This window comes from Vulpes vulpes, chromosome 3 (genome assembly GCF_048418805.1).
Source record: "Vulpes vulpes isolate BD-2025 chromosome 3, VulVul3, whole genome shotgun sequence".
Lineage (NCBI taxonomy): Eukaryota > Metazoa > Chordata > Mammalia > Carnivora > Canidae > Vulpes > Vulpes vulpes.
In genome coordinates this window covers 91526575-91541763 of record NC_132782.1, presented here as the reverse complement: position 1 = coordinate 91541763, position 15189 = coordinate 91526575, and the positions used below count along the sequence as shown (strand labels likewise).

At 58.2% G+C, this 15189-nt stretch overlaps 2 protein-coding genes across 8 annotated transcripts; both read left to right on the top strand.

Annotated features, from left to right (window-relative positions):
- Positions 1 to 245: 245 nt before the first annotated feature.
- On the top strand, positions 246 to 7117 carry ARMC5 (armadillo repeat containing 5). Of its 3 annotated transcripts, XM_072753417.1 has the most exons (7): positions 525 to 724; positions 836 to 1639; positions 3170 to 3277; positions 3371 to 4157; positions 4710 to 5218; positions 5816 to 5948; positions 6033 to 7117. In XM_072753417.1, the coding sequence occupies exons 2-7, from the start codon at positions 1162 to 1164 to the stop codon at positions 6850 to 6852; spliced, it is 2835 nt and encodes a 944-aa protein (XP_072609518.1). In that variant the 5' UTR covers positions 525 to 724; positions 836 to 1161; the 3' UTR covers positions 6853 to 7117. The 3 variants fall into 3 exon arrangements, with proteins under 3 accessions (XP_025867022.1, XP_072609518.1, XP_025867023.1); XM_026011237.2 differs by having other exon boundaries at positions 246 to 1639; XM_026011238.2 differs by lacking the exon at positions 525 to 724 and having other exon boundaries at positions 1638 to 2409.
- A 1512-nt stretch (positions 7118 to 8629) lies between these two features.
- TGFB1I1 (transforming growth factor beta 1 induced transcript 1) lies at positions 8630 to 14636 on the top strand. Of its 5 annotated transcripts, none has more exons than XM_072753420.1 (11): positions 8630 to 8914; positions 10412 to 10492; positions 10667 to 10700; positions 10803 to 10945; positions 11111 to 11198; positions 11315 to 11429; positions 11531 to 11725; positions 12831 to 13004; positions 13223 to 13304; positions 13618 to 13766; positions 13971 to 14636. In XM_072753420.1, the coding sequence occupies exons 1-11, from the start codon at positions 8902 to 8904 to the stop codon at positions 14235 to 14237; spliced, it is 1341 nt and encodes a 446-aa protein (XP_072609521.1). In that variant the 5' UTR covers positions 8630 to 8901; the 3' UTR covers positions 14238 to 14636. The 5 variants fall into 5 exon arrangements, with proteins under 5 accessions (XP_072609521.1, XP_025867027.1, XP_072609519.1 ...); XM_026011242.2 differs by having other exon boundaries at positions 10412 to 10527; positions 10648 to 10700; XM_072753418.1 differs by lacking the exon at positions 8630 to 8914 and adding an exon at positions 9146 to 9176 and having other exon boundaries at positions 10412 to 10527; positions 10648 to 10700.
- The last annotated feature ends 553 nt before the right edge of the window (positions 14637 to 15189 follow it).

The following is a 15189-nucleotide window of genomic DNA, read 5'->3' as shown; positions in this document are numbered from 1 at the left end:
TCATCCGTGTGTACATGGTGGCGCTTAACTAGCTGTGAGCCACGCTGGAAGCTTCTGCCACACCCGGAACAACAGGGACTGATTGTCACCTGCGCGGCTGATTTGGTGGTGAAGGAGGTCAGGGCGGCAGGATGCCGTCAGTCCACACTCCCGGCACTCGAAGGCTTTGGGGACTGCAAGACGGTCCTGCCAGAGGCTTCTTCCCTGGGCCACAGCCTGACCTACATCGGTATTTCAGACCCAGCAGCATTTCCCAGGAGGCCGGCAGTCGCCTCCAGGGAGGGCCCGCTGGGATGGGCGGACCTCGGGGCTCCCCGGGATGTCCGCTTCCCCTGCCGCTCCGCGCCGTCCGAGTTCTCCTTTGCCACTTCTGGCCACGTGGACTGCATTGCAGTGAAAACAACAGCAGCAACAACAACAACAACCGTCTCCTAAACAGCAGCCGCTCAGCTCACAAGCGGAGCCAGGACGGGAGACACTCCGGACCCAGAGCCAGCACCGGAAACGGAAATGTCCACCAGCCCGTGCCGCTCTAGGAAGCGGCAGCGAACGGTCTCGGTAGGTTTAACCCTCTCATTCACCTGACTGAGCAAGAGCTCCGCATCTGCGGCCGCTGTCAGGGATTTGACACTTCTGGGCCTGGCTCACGATCCTGAATCCGTCAGCGCGGAATTCGGCGCCCGGGCCATCGCTGTGGGGCGGCGAAGCGAGCTGGAAGGAAAAGGTGATCGCTGTCGTGGACACGCGGGGTGGAGGGGGTGGGGGCGGAGTGGCCGCGGCACCTGGAGCAGCACGGTACTGAGACTCCAAGGTCGGATGTCTGGGTTCTCCAAAGGGACCAGCCCACTGCGAGCCCCCTGAGAGCTTCCCCTCGGTCCTAAGCCCGGCGTGCTAAGCAAGGCGCAGACTACATATCCCAGCATGCACCGAACGCGCCGCTGGGGTTCGCACGGGGATTAGATAACCACTTCTGTCTACGTGCGTCCTGCGACTGTCCAGAGCACCGGGACCGAGAACTACAACTTCCAACTTGCAAAATCACTGCGGCGGCGCTGCTAAAAGAGCGTCAGAGAGGAGGTGCCCGGCCCCGCCCCTCTCTTCCAGTTCCGTTCCCTTGGAGGAGCGGCGAGGAGGGGGGCGGAGCCTTAGGCCTGAGCCAAGATGGCGGCTGCGAAACCGACCCTCACGGACTCGCTCTCGTTCTGCCTCGCGCAGCTCGCGGCGGCGGCCGGGGAGGGTCTAGGTGGGGGAAAGGACACAGCTACCAACGAGACACCCTTGGGCCGTGCGCTCTTAGCCCTCCGCACGCGCCACGTCAAGGCAGCAGGGGGAATCGAGCGCTTCCGGGCGCGCGGCGGGCTCCGCCCCCTTCTCGCGCTGCTACGGCGAGCGGCTGCAGCGGGCCCCGCCCCGTCCCAGGCTGGCCCCGGCTCCGCCCCCTCGTCCGTCGAGTCAGCGGCTTCTGCTGGCCCCGCCCCCTCGCCGGGCCCTGCCCCCTCCGCGGCGTCCTCGTCGTCGCCCTCGCCGCCAGCGCGCCTGCGCAAGACCCTGGACTTGGCGCTGAGCATCCTAGCCAACTGCTGCACGGAAGGGGCGTGCCGGGCTGAAGTGCGCAGACTCGGAGGCATTCTCCCTTTGGGTAAGTGCTCCGCCCTCTTTTCCTAGAAGGGTTCGGCGCTCCAGTCCCCTCTCCGGGCGTGGGCGGGGCCTGGGGTTCTTTGTGTGGGTGCTTTGGCGGCGCAGCGCCTCTGCCTCTCGAGCCTCCCTGGTAGATTACCCCCGGGCCTGACCAGATCAGCTAATCACAGCCGTTCCCTGCGCACTGGCTGTTCCCTCGAATCTGGGCTGGGGGAGGCCACAGGGTTGTCTGATGGCTTCTGGGTGATTCGTACTCTTCCACCTCGGAGTGGCCCCTATACCCTCTGATGAACTCGGGTCAGAAGGTGTGGTCGTTCTCCGCACCGAGCCAGACCCTCCAAAGCTAGGATCCCTCATTGTAAGATGGAATAATAATAATAATAGCGACCTCGCAAAATTGAAGTAGGGATAAAATGAGATGCAACTATAGAACGCAGATATTCTTTTTTTTTTTTTTAAGATTTTATTTATTCATGAGAGAGAGGCAGAGACACAGACAGAGGGAGAAGCAGGCTCCACGCAGGGAGCCCGATGTGGGACTCGATCCCGGGACTCCAGGATCATGCCCCGAGCCGAAGGCAGGCGCTCAACCACTGAGCCACCCAGGCGTCCCGAACGCAGACATTCTAAGCATAGACTGGGTCCTCTGGGTTGTCAAAAACTAGCACAATAACAAATCCTAGCAAAAGAAAACAAGCTTTTTTTCTATTCTTGGCGCCTCCTAGTGGCAAAGTTGGGATACAGTTTACACACGGCCCACCAGTTAGGAAAGTAAGTATGCCAGTTTTGACAAAGTCTTATTTTGGATAAAAGGAGACTTTAGCATATTTTAAACCTGTTGATAAGGTGCGCCTGGACCGTAACGTGTTTGACACGAGGCATGTTAATAAGTCCTTAATAACGGGTTTTGCTATTAGCATATGACCCTCATCATTCAGTTACTGTTCTATATTTTAAATATCTCCTGAATCCGTCGCCGTTTATTACTTGTTTCGTCATGTGTCCAGGAACGGGTGCCCGCGTGTTGGTCTGTGCTGGTACCTGACTTGGTTTAAGCCACTGTCCTTTCTCACCTTAACAATTGGGCCAGCCTCCTTGCTGGCCAACATCCCCCCCCCCCCCCACCCCCGCCCAGCCTTATTCTTTTTCCCTATAATCCATTCTCCCTATGGCTACCACATTGTATCACAGCACTCCTATTCTTAAAACCCTGCGTGGTTCCCATTGTCCTCATATTCAAGTCCTGCCGGATCCCTTGGCCTGGCATTCGAGGCCCTCCATGAGATCATAGCTCAGACATTGGATCTCACTTCTGGGCCTTTGCAAAGGCTGCTTCTGGACCTGAAATGCCCTGCGACACCCCCATCCACCATCTTTCTTAACAAATACCTGCCTGCTTAACCTTTCAGACCCATTATGTGTTAACCTCTTCTGGAGGCCTTCGCTGACCCTTTCAGACCACATTCTTGAAGTCATTAATGAGAGAGACAAGAAGGGGGTAGGACCCTCAAGAGGCCAAATTCTCTTGCAGTGACTATTCTTCAGTGTGTGAAGACTGATAGCATCCAGAACCGAACAGCCCGTGCTCTAGGGAACTTGGCCATGGAACCTGAGAGCTGTGGGGACATCCATTCTGCTGGTGAGGAGGCTCTGAGCATGGACTTAGCCAGTGCTTGGGTGGGAGAGGGGCTCGGGTACCTCCTTGCTCACTCTTTGTCCTCCTCTTCTCCAGGTGCTGTTCCCTTGCTTGTTGAGAGCCTGACAGCCTGCCAGGACTCACAGTGTCTGCAGAGTGTGGTGCGTGCCCTTCGCAACCTGGCGGACTCACCCCAGCACCGCCTGGCCCTGGCGCAGCAGGGAGCAGTGCGCCCTCTGGCTGAGCTTCTGGCCGCTGCCCCAGACCCTGCGCTGACCTTGGCCCTAGTCCGTGCCCTCTTGGAGCTGAGTCGAGGCTGCTCCCGGGCCTGTGCTGAGCAGCTAAGTCTCGGTGGGGGACTAGGACCACTGGTCAGTTTGGCCTCCCACCCCAAAAAGGCAGTACGAGAGGCAACTATCCTGATCCTCGCCAACCTGTGTGCCCAAGGCCTTGTACGGCCTGCACTGGGCAATGCTGGTGGGGTAGAGGTACTACTGGGTGAGCTCCGGCGGCGCAGAGGGCCCAATGGGGCTGGCCCAGCCTCCCAGCAGCCCCTGGTGCGGGCTGTGTGCCTGCTGTGCAGGGAGGCCATCAACCGGGCCCGGCTGCGGGACGCAGGTGGTTTGGAGCTGTTGATGGGTCTGCTACGGGACCCTCGTGCCAGTGCCTGGCACCCTCGCGTTGTGGCTGCGCTGGTGGGCTTCCTCTATGACACTGGAGCCCTGGGCCGGCTCCAGGCTCTGGGACTCGTACCTCTCTTGGCTGGGCAGCTGTGTGGGGATGCTGGTGATGAGGAAGAAGAGGGAAGAGAAGCTGCTTCCTGGGACTTTCCTGAGGAGCGGACCCCTGAGCGGGCACAGGCTGGAAGCTTCCGAAGCCTAAGGTGAGTTCCCACCTGATGGCTGGCTCTCTCCACTACCCTACCCTCATCCCCTACCCTGTCTCAACAGGACTCTTAGTGTTTCTTTTTTTTTTTTTTAAAGCAGGACTCTTGTTGACTGATTCCTGACTCCTTGTTCTCCCTGGACATGACCACTTTCTAGTCACCGTTAAGCACATGTCCTTTCTTCCTTGGTCTGCGTTTGGCCTTGGCTCTACGCCAGCACCTCTGAACTTGGGGACCAGACAGATTCACTGGGCCTTTTTAAAAATTTTGTTGCCTGTTTGCCCTTCATTTGAACATAAATTCTAGGAGGACGGAGACTTTAGTTTTGTTCATTGTTTGTGCCTAGTACCTAATCCTGGGCTTGGCACATGATAGGCATCAGTAATTGCTGAACGAGTTGGGTTTTTTCCTCCATTTCTCTTTCTCTCCTACCTCCGCTTGGCCATACCTCCTCCCTCTGCTTCAGTCACCTCCTTTTGCAGGACAGCTCTGTGGCACTGCTCCTTTACGTTGGCTCCGGGTTCAGTGTCTCCTTTCTCCCCTCTGCAGGTCATGGCTGATCTCTGAGGGCTATGCCGCAGGCCCAGGAGACATCTCTCCGGACTGGTCCCCTGAGCGATGTCCCCTGCCTCCACCACCACCACCAGAGCCAGCTGAGCCAACCAGCCCCACCCTGGGTCCAATGCCACTGCGGTCGCCTCGCACACTGCGCACACCTGGCCGCAGCCCTGCTGCCACCTCTGAGGAGCCTTGGGGCCGTGAGGGACCAGCGCTGCTGCTATTGTCACGATTTTCGCAGGCTCCTGACCCAAGTGGGGCACTGGTTACTGGCCCAGCCCTGTGTGGCCTGCTGGCCTATGTGACAGGCTCACCGGGCCCACCGAGCCCACGGGCACTACGCATCCTGGCGCGCCTTACCTGCAACCCTGCCTGTCTTGAGGCCTTCGTGCGCAGCTACGGTGCTGCACTGCTGCGTGCCTGGCTTGTGTTAGGCGTTGCCCCAGATGATTGGCCCACGCTGCGTGCCCGACCAGCTCGACGCCAGCACCGGGAGCTGGGTGCGTCTCCCATAAGAGCCCCCATCCCCCTCTAGTTCTGGACTGAGACCCTCACCTTGCTGCTCATGGCCCTCACTGCCTCTAGCCCACTATCCAACTTCAGTCACCACGTGGGAAGAGGTGAGGGACTCCCACCATGCAAAGTTCTGCTCCATCCTCTGTCCAAGTCTTGGGGCCTAGGTACCCCCAAACCAGGCTTGGCTCCAGCGACTTAGAATCGTGTCTGTCTATATTTCTTTACCCAGTCTGCTCTTCTTTACCCAATCTCACATTGTCCTGACTGGCTTCTCGTTGGGCACACTGACTTGGAAAGCCCCAGCTCAGGCCCCATATGCTCCCAGGTGCCCCCAAGCACTTCCAACATGGCCAGGGACTGCCTTGTCTTCTGTGCTCTGACTATGGGCCAAGCTGGACGTACTCCCTGACCATCACACTTTTTTCTTATCCTTGACCTCCAGTTCCTAGCATTTAGGCCTTTTCCCTCTGGGCCTGTAGTCATCCCCTCTTGCATGCCCTGGGGTTTTAGCCTCCTTCCTTTCAAGGACCCACAGCTGGGACACCAGCTCCCAACCTGACCTGCTCTGCCCACCTCTGCAGGTGAGATGTTGCTGCAGAACCTGACCGTGCAGGCTGAATCACCCTTTGGAGTGGGTGCCCTCACCCACCTGCTGCTCTCTGGAAGCCCTGAGGACCGTGTGGCCTGTGCATTGACCCTGCCCTTCATCTGCCGGTGAGGGGGGATGTGGGTGCCTCACAGGGGTCGGGAGCAGTGCCACTCATTTCACCTTCTGAAAGAGTCCCTTTCTTCCCAAAGGAAACCCTCTCTGTGGCGCCGGCTACTTCTGGACCAGGGCGGCCTCCGACTCCTCCTCTCGGCACTAACTCGGCCAGCTCCACATCCACTCTTCCTCTTCTTTGCTGCGGACTCCCTTTCCTGCCTCCAAGGCCTAGTGTCTCCCACTGTGATCCCAGCCCTTCCACCTCCAATGCCCTTGGACCTAGATGCTCCCTCCCCTTGCCTCTATGAACCTCTGCTGGGTCCAGCCCCCATCCCAGCCCCTGACCTGCACTTCCTGCTGGACTCAGGCCTACGGCTCCCTGCCCAGCGAGCTGCCTCAGCTACTGCCTCACCTTTCTTCCGGGCCCTGCTAGCTGGCAGCTTTGCTGAAGCCCAGATGAACCTGGTGCCGCTTCGAGGCCTGTCACCCAGCGCAGCCTGGCCTATCCTGCATCACCTGCATGGTTGCCGGGGCTGTGGGGCTGCCCTGGGGCCCATTCCCCCACTGGGTCAGCCGCTGCTGGGTTCAGAGGCTGAGGAAGCACTGGAGGCTGCTGGCCGTTTCTTGCTGCCTGGGCTGGAGGAGGAGCTGGAAGAGGCTGTGGGCCATATTCACCTGGGACCCCACGGTGGCCCAGAGTCTGTGGGTGAGGTATTCCGCCTGGGTCGGCCCCGGCTGGTTGCCCATTGTGCCCGCTGGACCCTGGGGCCGGGGCAGTGCCCGCGGAAGCGGGCCTTGGCCTTAATGGGGCTTGTGGAGGCAGCTGGCGAGGAGACCGGGCCCCTGATGGAGGCTTTACTTGCTGTGGTGATGGGAGTTGAATTGGGGGGCAAGGGCTGTAGCTTAGACTGCTGATATCTCCGGGGAGGGGATCCAGGGATGAGTTGGCTATGAAGGAGGACTCCCTCGGAGCAGCAGGAGAGGAAGCTGAGCAGACATCACCATCAGGGACCGACGAGAGGATGGAACTGTACCGCAGGATGATGGTCTGAAGACGCAGGAGTGAGAAGCCAAGGCCCACAGCTTGAGTGTGGACCCAGAGATGGAGAACAGCCCGGGGCCCCAGGCACCTGGCCTGGCCCAGCCTTCCAGAGTTGAGATTAAAAACTTTGGAATTGGATACCGTATGGTGTGGTGTCTGCTTGCTTTCCTGTGGTCCCCTCACCCCACCAATCAACTAGGTCTTATTCAGGTTGCTGTATCTCAATACGGGCCACCCTGGCATATAGGAGTTTAATAAGTAAATTTCTGGAGTCCTGGGCTAGAGTAGGGTACTGGAGAAAACCTGTTTCCAGCTCCTGCAACTTCATTGCTCAGACAGCTACCCAGCTGGACACACAGATTAGTCAGGGATGAAGGGGCTGGGCCAAGGGAATGCAATGAGCACGGGGATGTATGTCCAAGGCCTTGGCATTACTGTTTCCTGAGTGTCTTTCACCCACCTTGGGCCTTTGGTCTCTGGGTCTGTTTTCATCTCTTGGGTCAAGTGTCCTCTGCTATTAGACCCACTGTGTTCCTGGAGTCCCCGAGGACCCGTCTTAGTTTTACTAAGAGATAGCCAGGGCCCCAGACTACATTCAGGTTAAGGAAGAGCTTATGTTGTAATGTGGTGTCTCGAGGCAGGGTCTCTCTAGCACTTGGATCCCAGATCACTAGCTGCTCAGGTGACCTCCTGACGGAGTGTGGCTGGACTGCGCCTGCCTGTCGGCTAAGGCTGACACTTGTTATCTCTGTACCTCTGTGAGTGTTTGCCCCGTTCCTTGTTCTCTGGCTCTGCGTTAGAACCACTCAGAGAGCTTTTTAAAAATACTAATACCTAGGCACTTTCTTACTGAGTTGGGCTGAGGGGAGGATGCCCTGGGCATCAGTATTTTTAAAAGCTTCCCAGGTCGTTATAAGCTGCTGCTGGGTTGAGACCAGTGGCTGCACCACCGTCCTGTCTGTCCATAGTCCTTTCTAAGTGTTATTTCATTTTGATTTCTCAGGGTCCCAGTCCAGGGAAGGCCTCTTGTTCCTCTGTGACCGGAGTCGGTGTCTTTTTTGTCTGTGTTCGCCAGGATCTGGGGAAAGGGCTCTTTTGGCTTGTCTGGGCTGCCTCGGTGTTGGGGAAGGGCTTTGTCGTGAGGGCTGGCTGTGGTCTGGCTGCCTGTGAGTGTTTTTCTGGAGTCTGTATGGGCTCTGGGCCTGGGTTCAGTTTACCTGTGTCTGTATGTCTGTTTCCAGCCCTCGAAGAGAAGGTCCTGGCTTAGAGGGTGGCAGCGCTCGTTGTGTCTGTCTGTCTGTCTGTCTGTCTGTCTCTGTTTCTGAGAGATTTGTGTCTGGCGTGTGGATCTTTGGGGATCTCTGTTCATGTCATGGTCAGGGTCTCTAAAGGAAGGTCTCTGAACCTGTCGTCTGATCCTTAGAGCCATCACTCCTGCCCTCAACCCAAAATTCTGTCTGGAGCTAATCTCTCAGGAATGGCCTGAGTGGACAGGACTTCTGTATGGGACTCAGGGTGCTAGCTTTGGGAGGTGTCTGCTTGGGGGCGTTGGCCTGTGGCTAAGGGTCTCATTGAGCAGAGGGTCCCGAGCCGGTCTGGGAGAGGCACTTCTCGGACTTCGGCTCCGGCCGCCCCGGCCGCCCCGGGGCTCCCTGCAGCGGAGGCCAAGGCTGGGGTGTGGCTGCCTCGGCGCGGACGGGCGGGCTGGGCCTGGGTGGGCCGCGGCCCTCCCTCCCTTACACGCCCCCATCCCGAGTTCTCCCGTTCTTTGCACCCCCGCCCCCCCAGCCCCATCCCAGCGGGTCCCGGCTTCCTTACATGGTCACGGCCGGGCCTCCAACTCCCGGACGTCCCCCGCCCCCCGCCCCCACCGGACACAGCCCCCGCCCTGCTCGCCCCGCGCGGTGCGCCCGCGCCCCGCCATGGAGGACCTGGGTGAGTGGGGCTCGGGTCCCCTTGTCCCTCGCTCCTCGCCGCCGTCGGGACCCGCTCCCTCGCGCTGGAGACCCCTCGCACTCCCCGCATCTCCCCATCCCCGCCTCCTGTCTTCTTGGTTCTGGCCTCTGCCCGCGCCTCCTTTCCGACTCCACGTCCCCCTTCCTGCCTCTCCCTTCCTGCTTTTCCCGGACCGGCCGCTCCCTCCCTTTCCCCCTTGCTCGGCTCCTCCACCCCTAGCTGCTGACAGGCCGGCGGCGAGGTGCAGCGCCCACCAGTGGGCACCTGGGCTCCGGGGCTCCGGGGCTCCGGGCGGGAGGGGTTAAAGGGGTCTGGGGTCCGGGCGCTGGGCGAGCAGACAGGAAGGGAGACCACGACATCAAATTCTAGAGGGGAAAAGAGGCCCTTCTCAGGGTTTGGGGAAGAAAAGAGTTAAGTGCCCCTAAGGATGGTAGTAGGTGGGGCTCAGGTCTTTGGGGGCAGAAAGAGACTAGATGAGTGCCAAGACTCCAGAGAGACCGTAAGGGGTCCACTACGGTTCTCAGAGATGAGTAAAGGGGCAGGCACTTGCAGGTTCTGGGAAGGAAAGGGTTTAAAGGATCTAGATCTGGGGATGGGAGGTGGGGGTGGGGGTGTCTTGGTGGAGGAAGGAGGACCCAGGCATCTCCTCCTCCTGGCCTGTTGGAAACGGAGGGAAGGCTGTGCTCTCCATGCGAGAGAGGGGGTTCGTGCACCCTGCGATAGGGGGTGCTGCTCGGCTGGGGTAACCGGGCTGTGGAAAATAAGCCAATGGGAACGCACGTCCCGGCTGACCCACCAGTGAGGAGCGCAGGGTGGGACCCAGCGCCTAGAGAACCGCCAGGGCTGGGCCGGCCTGTTTAGGTCCGGGAGGGGGCAGGAATTAGTGGGCTGAGGGAGCACCCAATCAGAAAGTTGGGTGCCAGGCGTGCGGCCAATTGAGCAATTTGGGGTGAAGCCAAATTTGGCTTGAGTCAAGAGTCAATTTTGACCGCATCGGGGAAGATGTGGAGAATAGAAGAATCAGGCAGCTTTTGTGTGCGACTCCCAAGATGAGCGATTCGGGGTGTTTGGGTCATAAATATTCCTTGCCGCGCTTCTCCTTCTCAGCCTCGGGGTGGCCTATGTTTCCATCCGATTCTTGACCTCTGATCTTTTTTTTTTTTTAATTTTTTTATTTATTTATGATAGTCACAGAGAGAGAAAGAGGCAGAGACATAGGCAGAGGGAGAAGCAGGCTCCATGCACCGGGAGCCCGATGTGGGACTCGAATCCGGGTCTCCAGGATCGCGCCCTGGGCCAAAGGCAGGCGCCAAACCGCTGCACCACCCAGGGATCCCTTGACCTCTGCTCTTAACACTGCCTTCTGTCCTCCTCAGCTACTGCCCGTTCGGAACCCTATCTCTGATCTCTGAAGGCCCTGTCTCTGCTCTAACTTTAACCTCTCAAATTCTCACCCTGATGGCCTCTCCCATGCAGATGCCCTGCTCTCTGACCTGGAGACCACCACCTCACACATGCCAAGGTCAGGGGCTCCAAAAGACCGATCCCCGGAGTCTGTTGCAGCTCCCCTGCCCTACGGCCACCAGCCGCAGGTGAGATCAAATACTAGAGACTAGGGCAAGACTAGGGCCGAGCTTGGCCAGGGCTAGGGGAATCTGGGCTTGAGGGCGGGCACAGTACATCCCACCACACATGTGTCCTTCTCTCTGTAGACAGGGTCTGGGGAGTCTGCAGGAGCCTCTGGGGACAAGGACCATCTGTACAGGTGAGGGGCCTGGGACCTACAGGATGGGGACGCCACTTGCGACTCAGGTAAGGAGCCTTGGATTCCCCACCCCTGACCCCAGACTCCCACCCTGTTTTCCAGTACGGTATGCAAGCCTCGGTCCCCAAAGCCTGCGGCCCCCGCAGCCCCTCCATTCTCTTCTTCCAGCGGTGTCTTGGGCACAGGGCTCTGCGAGTTAGACCGGTTGCTTCAGGAGCTTAATGCTACCCAGTTCAACATCACAGGTACCAGGTCACAGAGATAGGCCTTGATGGGCTGGGGACAGGGCAGGGAAGGGCAGACACTGAGCAGTCTCCGCCTCCCAGAGTAGCAGCTAAAGAGACACAAGCCTTAACAGGGTGGGGGTAGGCTCTGGTCCCATGTCCAGTGCCCTTCTTTCCTCTCTGCAGATGAAATAATGTCTCAGTTCCCATCTAGCAAGGAGACTGCAGGGGAACAGAAGGAGGACCCATCTGAGGACCAGAAAAGGCCGAGCCTGTGAGTTTGACATAGTTGGCAGAGCTGGGAGAGATGTGACGGGTCCCTGAGTTACTGGAGGATAGCATTCACTACTCTGGAGGGCTCTGAGCTGACACAAATTATGTTCTTCGCAGCCCTCCCAGCCCATCCCCTGTGCTCCCAAAGACTTCAGCAACCTCTGCCACCTTGGAGTTGGATAGATTGATGGCTTCGCTGTCTGACTTCCGTGTCCAAAACCACGTGAATCAGGTGGGGTGTGGCCAGTGTGGATTTATGGCTCCCTGACCCTTTTTAGGACCTTCCACACCTGCTGCCTTGCTGACTCAACTCTCATATCCTCCTTGTTGCAGCTTCCAGCCTCTGGATCAACCCAGCCACCAGTGCCAAGCTCTGTGAATGAGGGCTCCCCATCCTCACCAGGGCCAGCTAGCAAGGGCAGCCTAGACACCATGCTGGGGCTGCTGCAGTCTGATCTCAGCCGCCGTGGTGTTCCCACCCAGACCAAGGGGCTCTGTGGCTCCTGCAGTAAGCCTATTGCTGGGCAAGTAAGTGGAGCCCTGTGAGTAGGGCGTAGAGACCCATGGACCCATCCGTACTGGGAGCCAGACTTTGCACTGTTCCCTTTTAATAAATGATCTAGGAAGTGGGTATTACCATTGTTCATATTTTACAGATGAGAAGACTAAAGCTCTGAATCCTGTAGCATGTAAGTGGCAGATGAGAATTCCCACCCAGTTACCATTTATTGTGGTTCTACTGTGTGCGGGCACAGTATTAGCTCCTTTACAAATCTCCATCTCAGTCTTCACAAATGTCTTATTGGTGCCACCTACCATCTCTCAGGCACCAACAAAGACTGTTTCTCCTCTACCAGTATCTGGTTGGTCTGCGAGCTCTGCTTCTTGGCTTATTGACTGAGTAGATGTTATTGATGACAGCTGTGCCCAGCAGTTGACCTAGATCCTCTTGCTGTATTTAGTGCCCTGCTTCCTGCCCCAAATTTCCAATCTTAGTAAGGCGGGGTGGCATTATGACTTGTGTGGACCCTAGGCTCTTTCACCTTCATGGGTCCCTTCCTCTGTTAGAAAAAAAGTTAAAACTGTGGTTTATGACTGTGTGTGAAGATGAATATATATATAATATATATATTAAATATTTAATTTATTTATTTATTCATGAAAGACATAGAAAGAGACAGAGGCAGAGACAGAGGCAGAGGGAGAAGCAGGCCCCGTGCAGGGAGCCTGACGTGGGACTCGATCCCGGGTCTCCAGGATCACGCCCCAGGCAACGCTAAACTGCTGAGCCACCCGGGCTGCCCAATATATTAATATTATACATTAAAGCATTTTCTTCTGGCTCATTTTTTCTTCTGGTTTTAAAAGTAATTACATTTTCATGGGCTCCTAAAATTACTGGGGGCCCTAGGCACTGTGCTGGAGGACCTGGTTTAAATCTCTGTCACTTACAGATGGACTTGAACATCAGGTTCTTAATCCTGACTTCTCAGGGTGGATGGGGAGAAAGGAGTGAAGGGAGTCAAATGGTAAAAAGGAAAAAAGACTTGAAATGTGCCATGTAGGTCTTAGCCCACTGGGCACATGGCAACCTGAGGACCACTCTGACCCAGGCCTTGTCCCCAACCTGCAGGTGGTGACCGCGCTGGGCCGTGCTTGGCACCCGGAACATTTCATTTGCGGTGGCTGTTCCATGGCCCTGGGAGGCAGCAGCTTCTTTGAGAAGGATGGAGCTCCCTTCTGCCCTGAATGCTACTTTGAACGCTTCTCCCCACGATGCGGCCTCTGCAATCAACCCATCCGACACGTGAGCCCTTCTCCTCCCACAGCTCCCACAGCTCCCACAGCTCCCACAGCTCCCGCCTACCCATGTCCTAGACCCTGCCCACTCTGACTTCCAAGTTCCTTGTTAGGTCTCTAGTGCTTCAAACTCCCACTTAAACCAGCATGCGGAGGTTCAGGATGGGGGAGGGAGGGAAGAAGGGATGGAGGGCCACACTGAGTGTCCTCATTCATTTCCTGCAGAAGATGGTTACTGCCTTGGGCACCCACTGGCACCCGGAGCACTTCTGCTGCGTCAGTTGTGGGGAGCCCTTCGGAGATGAGGGTGAGAACGTGGCTCCAGCCTTGAAAGATACCCATCTGCTCAACGTCCCGCCTCTATCACTATGGTCCAGCCCATTACAACCTCCCACGTCTTCTGGCCCCAGCTCTCCCACACCTGGCGCAGTCCTATCCCCTCCCACTGGGCCACTTCCCTCTACCCATCCCTCCTGCTCCACCCCGCGCTTGCTCTGACGCTCTGACGGCCCTGCCTCTGGCCCCCAGGCTCTGAGGGCCCCGCCTCTGGCCCCCAGGCTCGGATCTTGCGAGTCCAGGGTGCAGCCCGCATCTCTTTCCTTGGCTCTGCCGGCCCCTAGGTTTCCACGAGCGCGAGGGCCGCCCCTACTGCCGCCGGGACTTCCTGCAGCTCTTTGCCCCGCGCTGCCAGGGCTGCCAAGGCCCCATCCTGGACAACTACATCTCGGCACTCAGCGCGCTCTGGCACCCAGATTGCTTCGTGTGCAGGGTGCGCTGCTGCGGGAGCGCGTGGTGGGGGGCAGGGGAACCGGGAGGACCGGCAGCCCGGCTAGGAGCCTGGAGGTGGGGGGATACTCAGGCATTCGGGTCAGGTGCTCACGTGGGCGGGGGGGGGGGGGCGGCGGCTGCGGGGCAGTGGGGTTCCCACGTTGGGTTAGCGCGCTCCTGCTGAAGCTAGTCCGCCCTTCCGCAGGAATGCTTCGCGCCCTTCTCGGGAGGCAGCTTCTTCGAGCACGAGGGCCGCCCGCTGTGCGAGAACCATTTCCACGCGCGGCGCGGGTCGTTGTGCGCCACGTGTGGCCTCCCGGTGACCGGCCGTTGCGTGTCCGCCCTGGGCCGCCGCTTCCACCCGGACCACTTCACCTGCACTTTTTGCCTGCGCCCGCTCACCAAGGGCTCCTTCCAGGAGCGCGCGGGCAAGCCCTACTGCCAGCCCTGCTTTGTCAAGCTCTTCGGCTGAGCGCCTGCGGGGCTGGCCCCTGCGGGAGACCAAGGCCCCAGGGACCCCGCCCTTCCCCCAGACACCCCAAGGCCTTGCTCCTGGAGCTTGGGGGTTTCTCCTCAGCCCACCCGGTGAGGCCTCAGCCACTGGAGAGACCCACCCCTAAGGTACTCTTAAATTCTCCATGGCCAAATTCAGAAAAGGTCTGGCCGATTTCAAGGCCTCCTGCGTGGCTCCTCCGCTGTGGAGCACCCCTGCCTGAGGTCTTCACTTTATTCCCACCCTTGGGGAGCCCTGGCCCGAGGAGGGCCCTTGCACTCTGACTAACCAGAGGACCGCCCGGACAGAGCTGCTCCCTGCTCCCTCACTATTCTGTGCACTTTTTTTTCTACCTACATAAAAGCACATGCCACATCATGCTGGTGCGGTGTCTCTGAGTGTGCGGGAAAAGCCTTGTGCGGTGAGGCCCGGCCTCTTGTGCTGCCTCCGGCTGCAGCAGGTTCTAGGCCCCTGCCTGCGGCCGCCGTGCCACCTGCAGCCTCCGCGTTTGCAGGATGCTCTTCACATATCAAACGAGCCTGCGCAGGATTGTACAGCCAGTGGGGAGCCAGAACGGGAGGTCAGGCTGGGCCCTTTGGAAACTTCCCACCCTCGTTCCCCATTTCTTCAGCAACCTGTATCTTCAAAATAGGCACTTAATCCCTCTCTACCCCCATGTCCCACACCCTCCCACCCTTGTCACCTTGTCTGATTTTCAGAGTTTTCTCTCCTGAGAAGACTCTCAGAGATGGGACTCCATCCAGAAGTGCCAATTTATGCCCACTCTGGATCTGGGCACTAAGGCACAGCTTCCCTCTTATTTGTATTGACTCATAACATCTCCCCTAGGCAGAGGATGACACTTGAGGTAGTCAGAGCAGTGATGGAAGGATGCACTAGGGGCTGTAAGAGTCAGAAGGAGGCTTCTAAC

Coding starts and splice junctions, on each gene's coding strand:
- ARMC5 (XM_026011237.2), top strand. CDS start 1,162: ATGGCGGCTGCGAAACCGACCCTCACGGACTCGCTCTCGTTCTGCCTC. Junction 1,640..3,169: donor CGGAGGCATTCTCCCTTTGG/GTAAGTGCTCCG, acceptor ATTCTCTTGCAG/TGACTATTCTTCAGTGTGTG. Junction 5,219..5,815: donor ACGCCAGCACCGGGAGCTGG/GTGCGTCTCCCA, acceptor CCACCTCTGCAG/GTGAGATGTTGCTGCAGAAC.
- TGFB1I1 (XM_026011242.2), top strand. Junction 13,005..13,222: donor GCAATCAACCCATCCGACAC/GTGAGCCCTTCT, acceptor CATTTCCTGCAG/AAGATGGTTACTGCCTTGGG. Junction 13,767..13,970: donor CAGATTGCTTCGTGTGCAGG/GTGCGCTGCTGC, acceptor GCCCTTCCGCAG/GAATGCTTCGCGCCCTTCTC.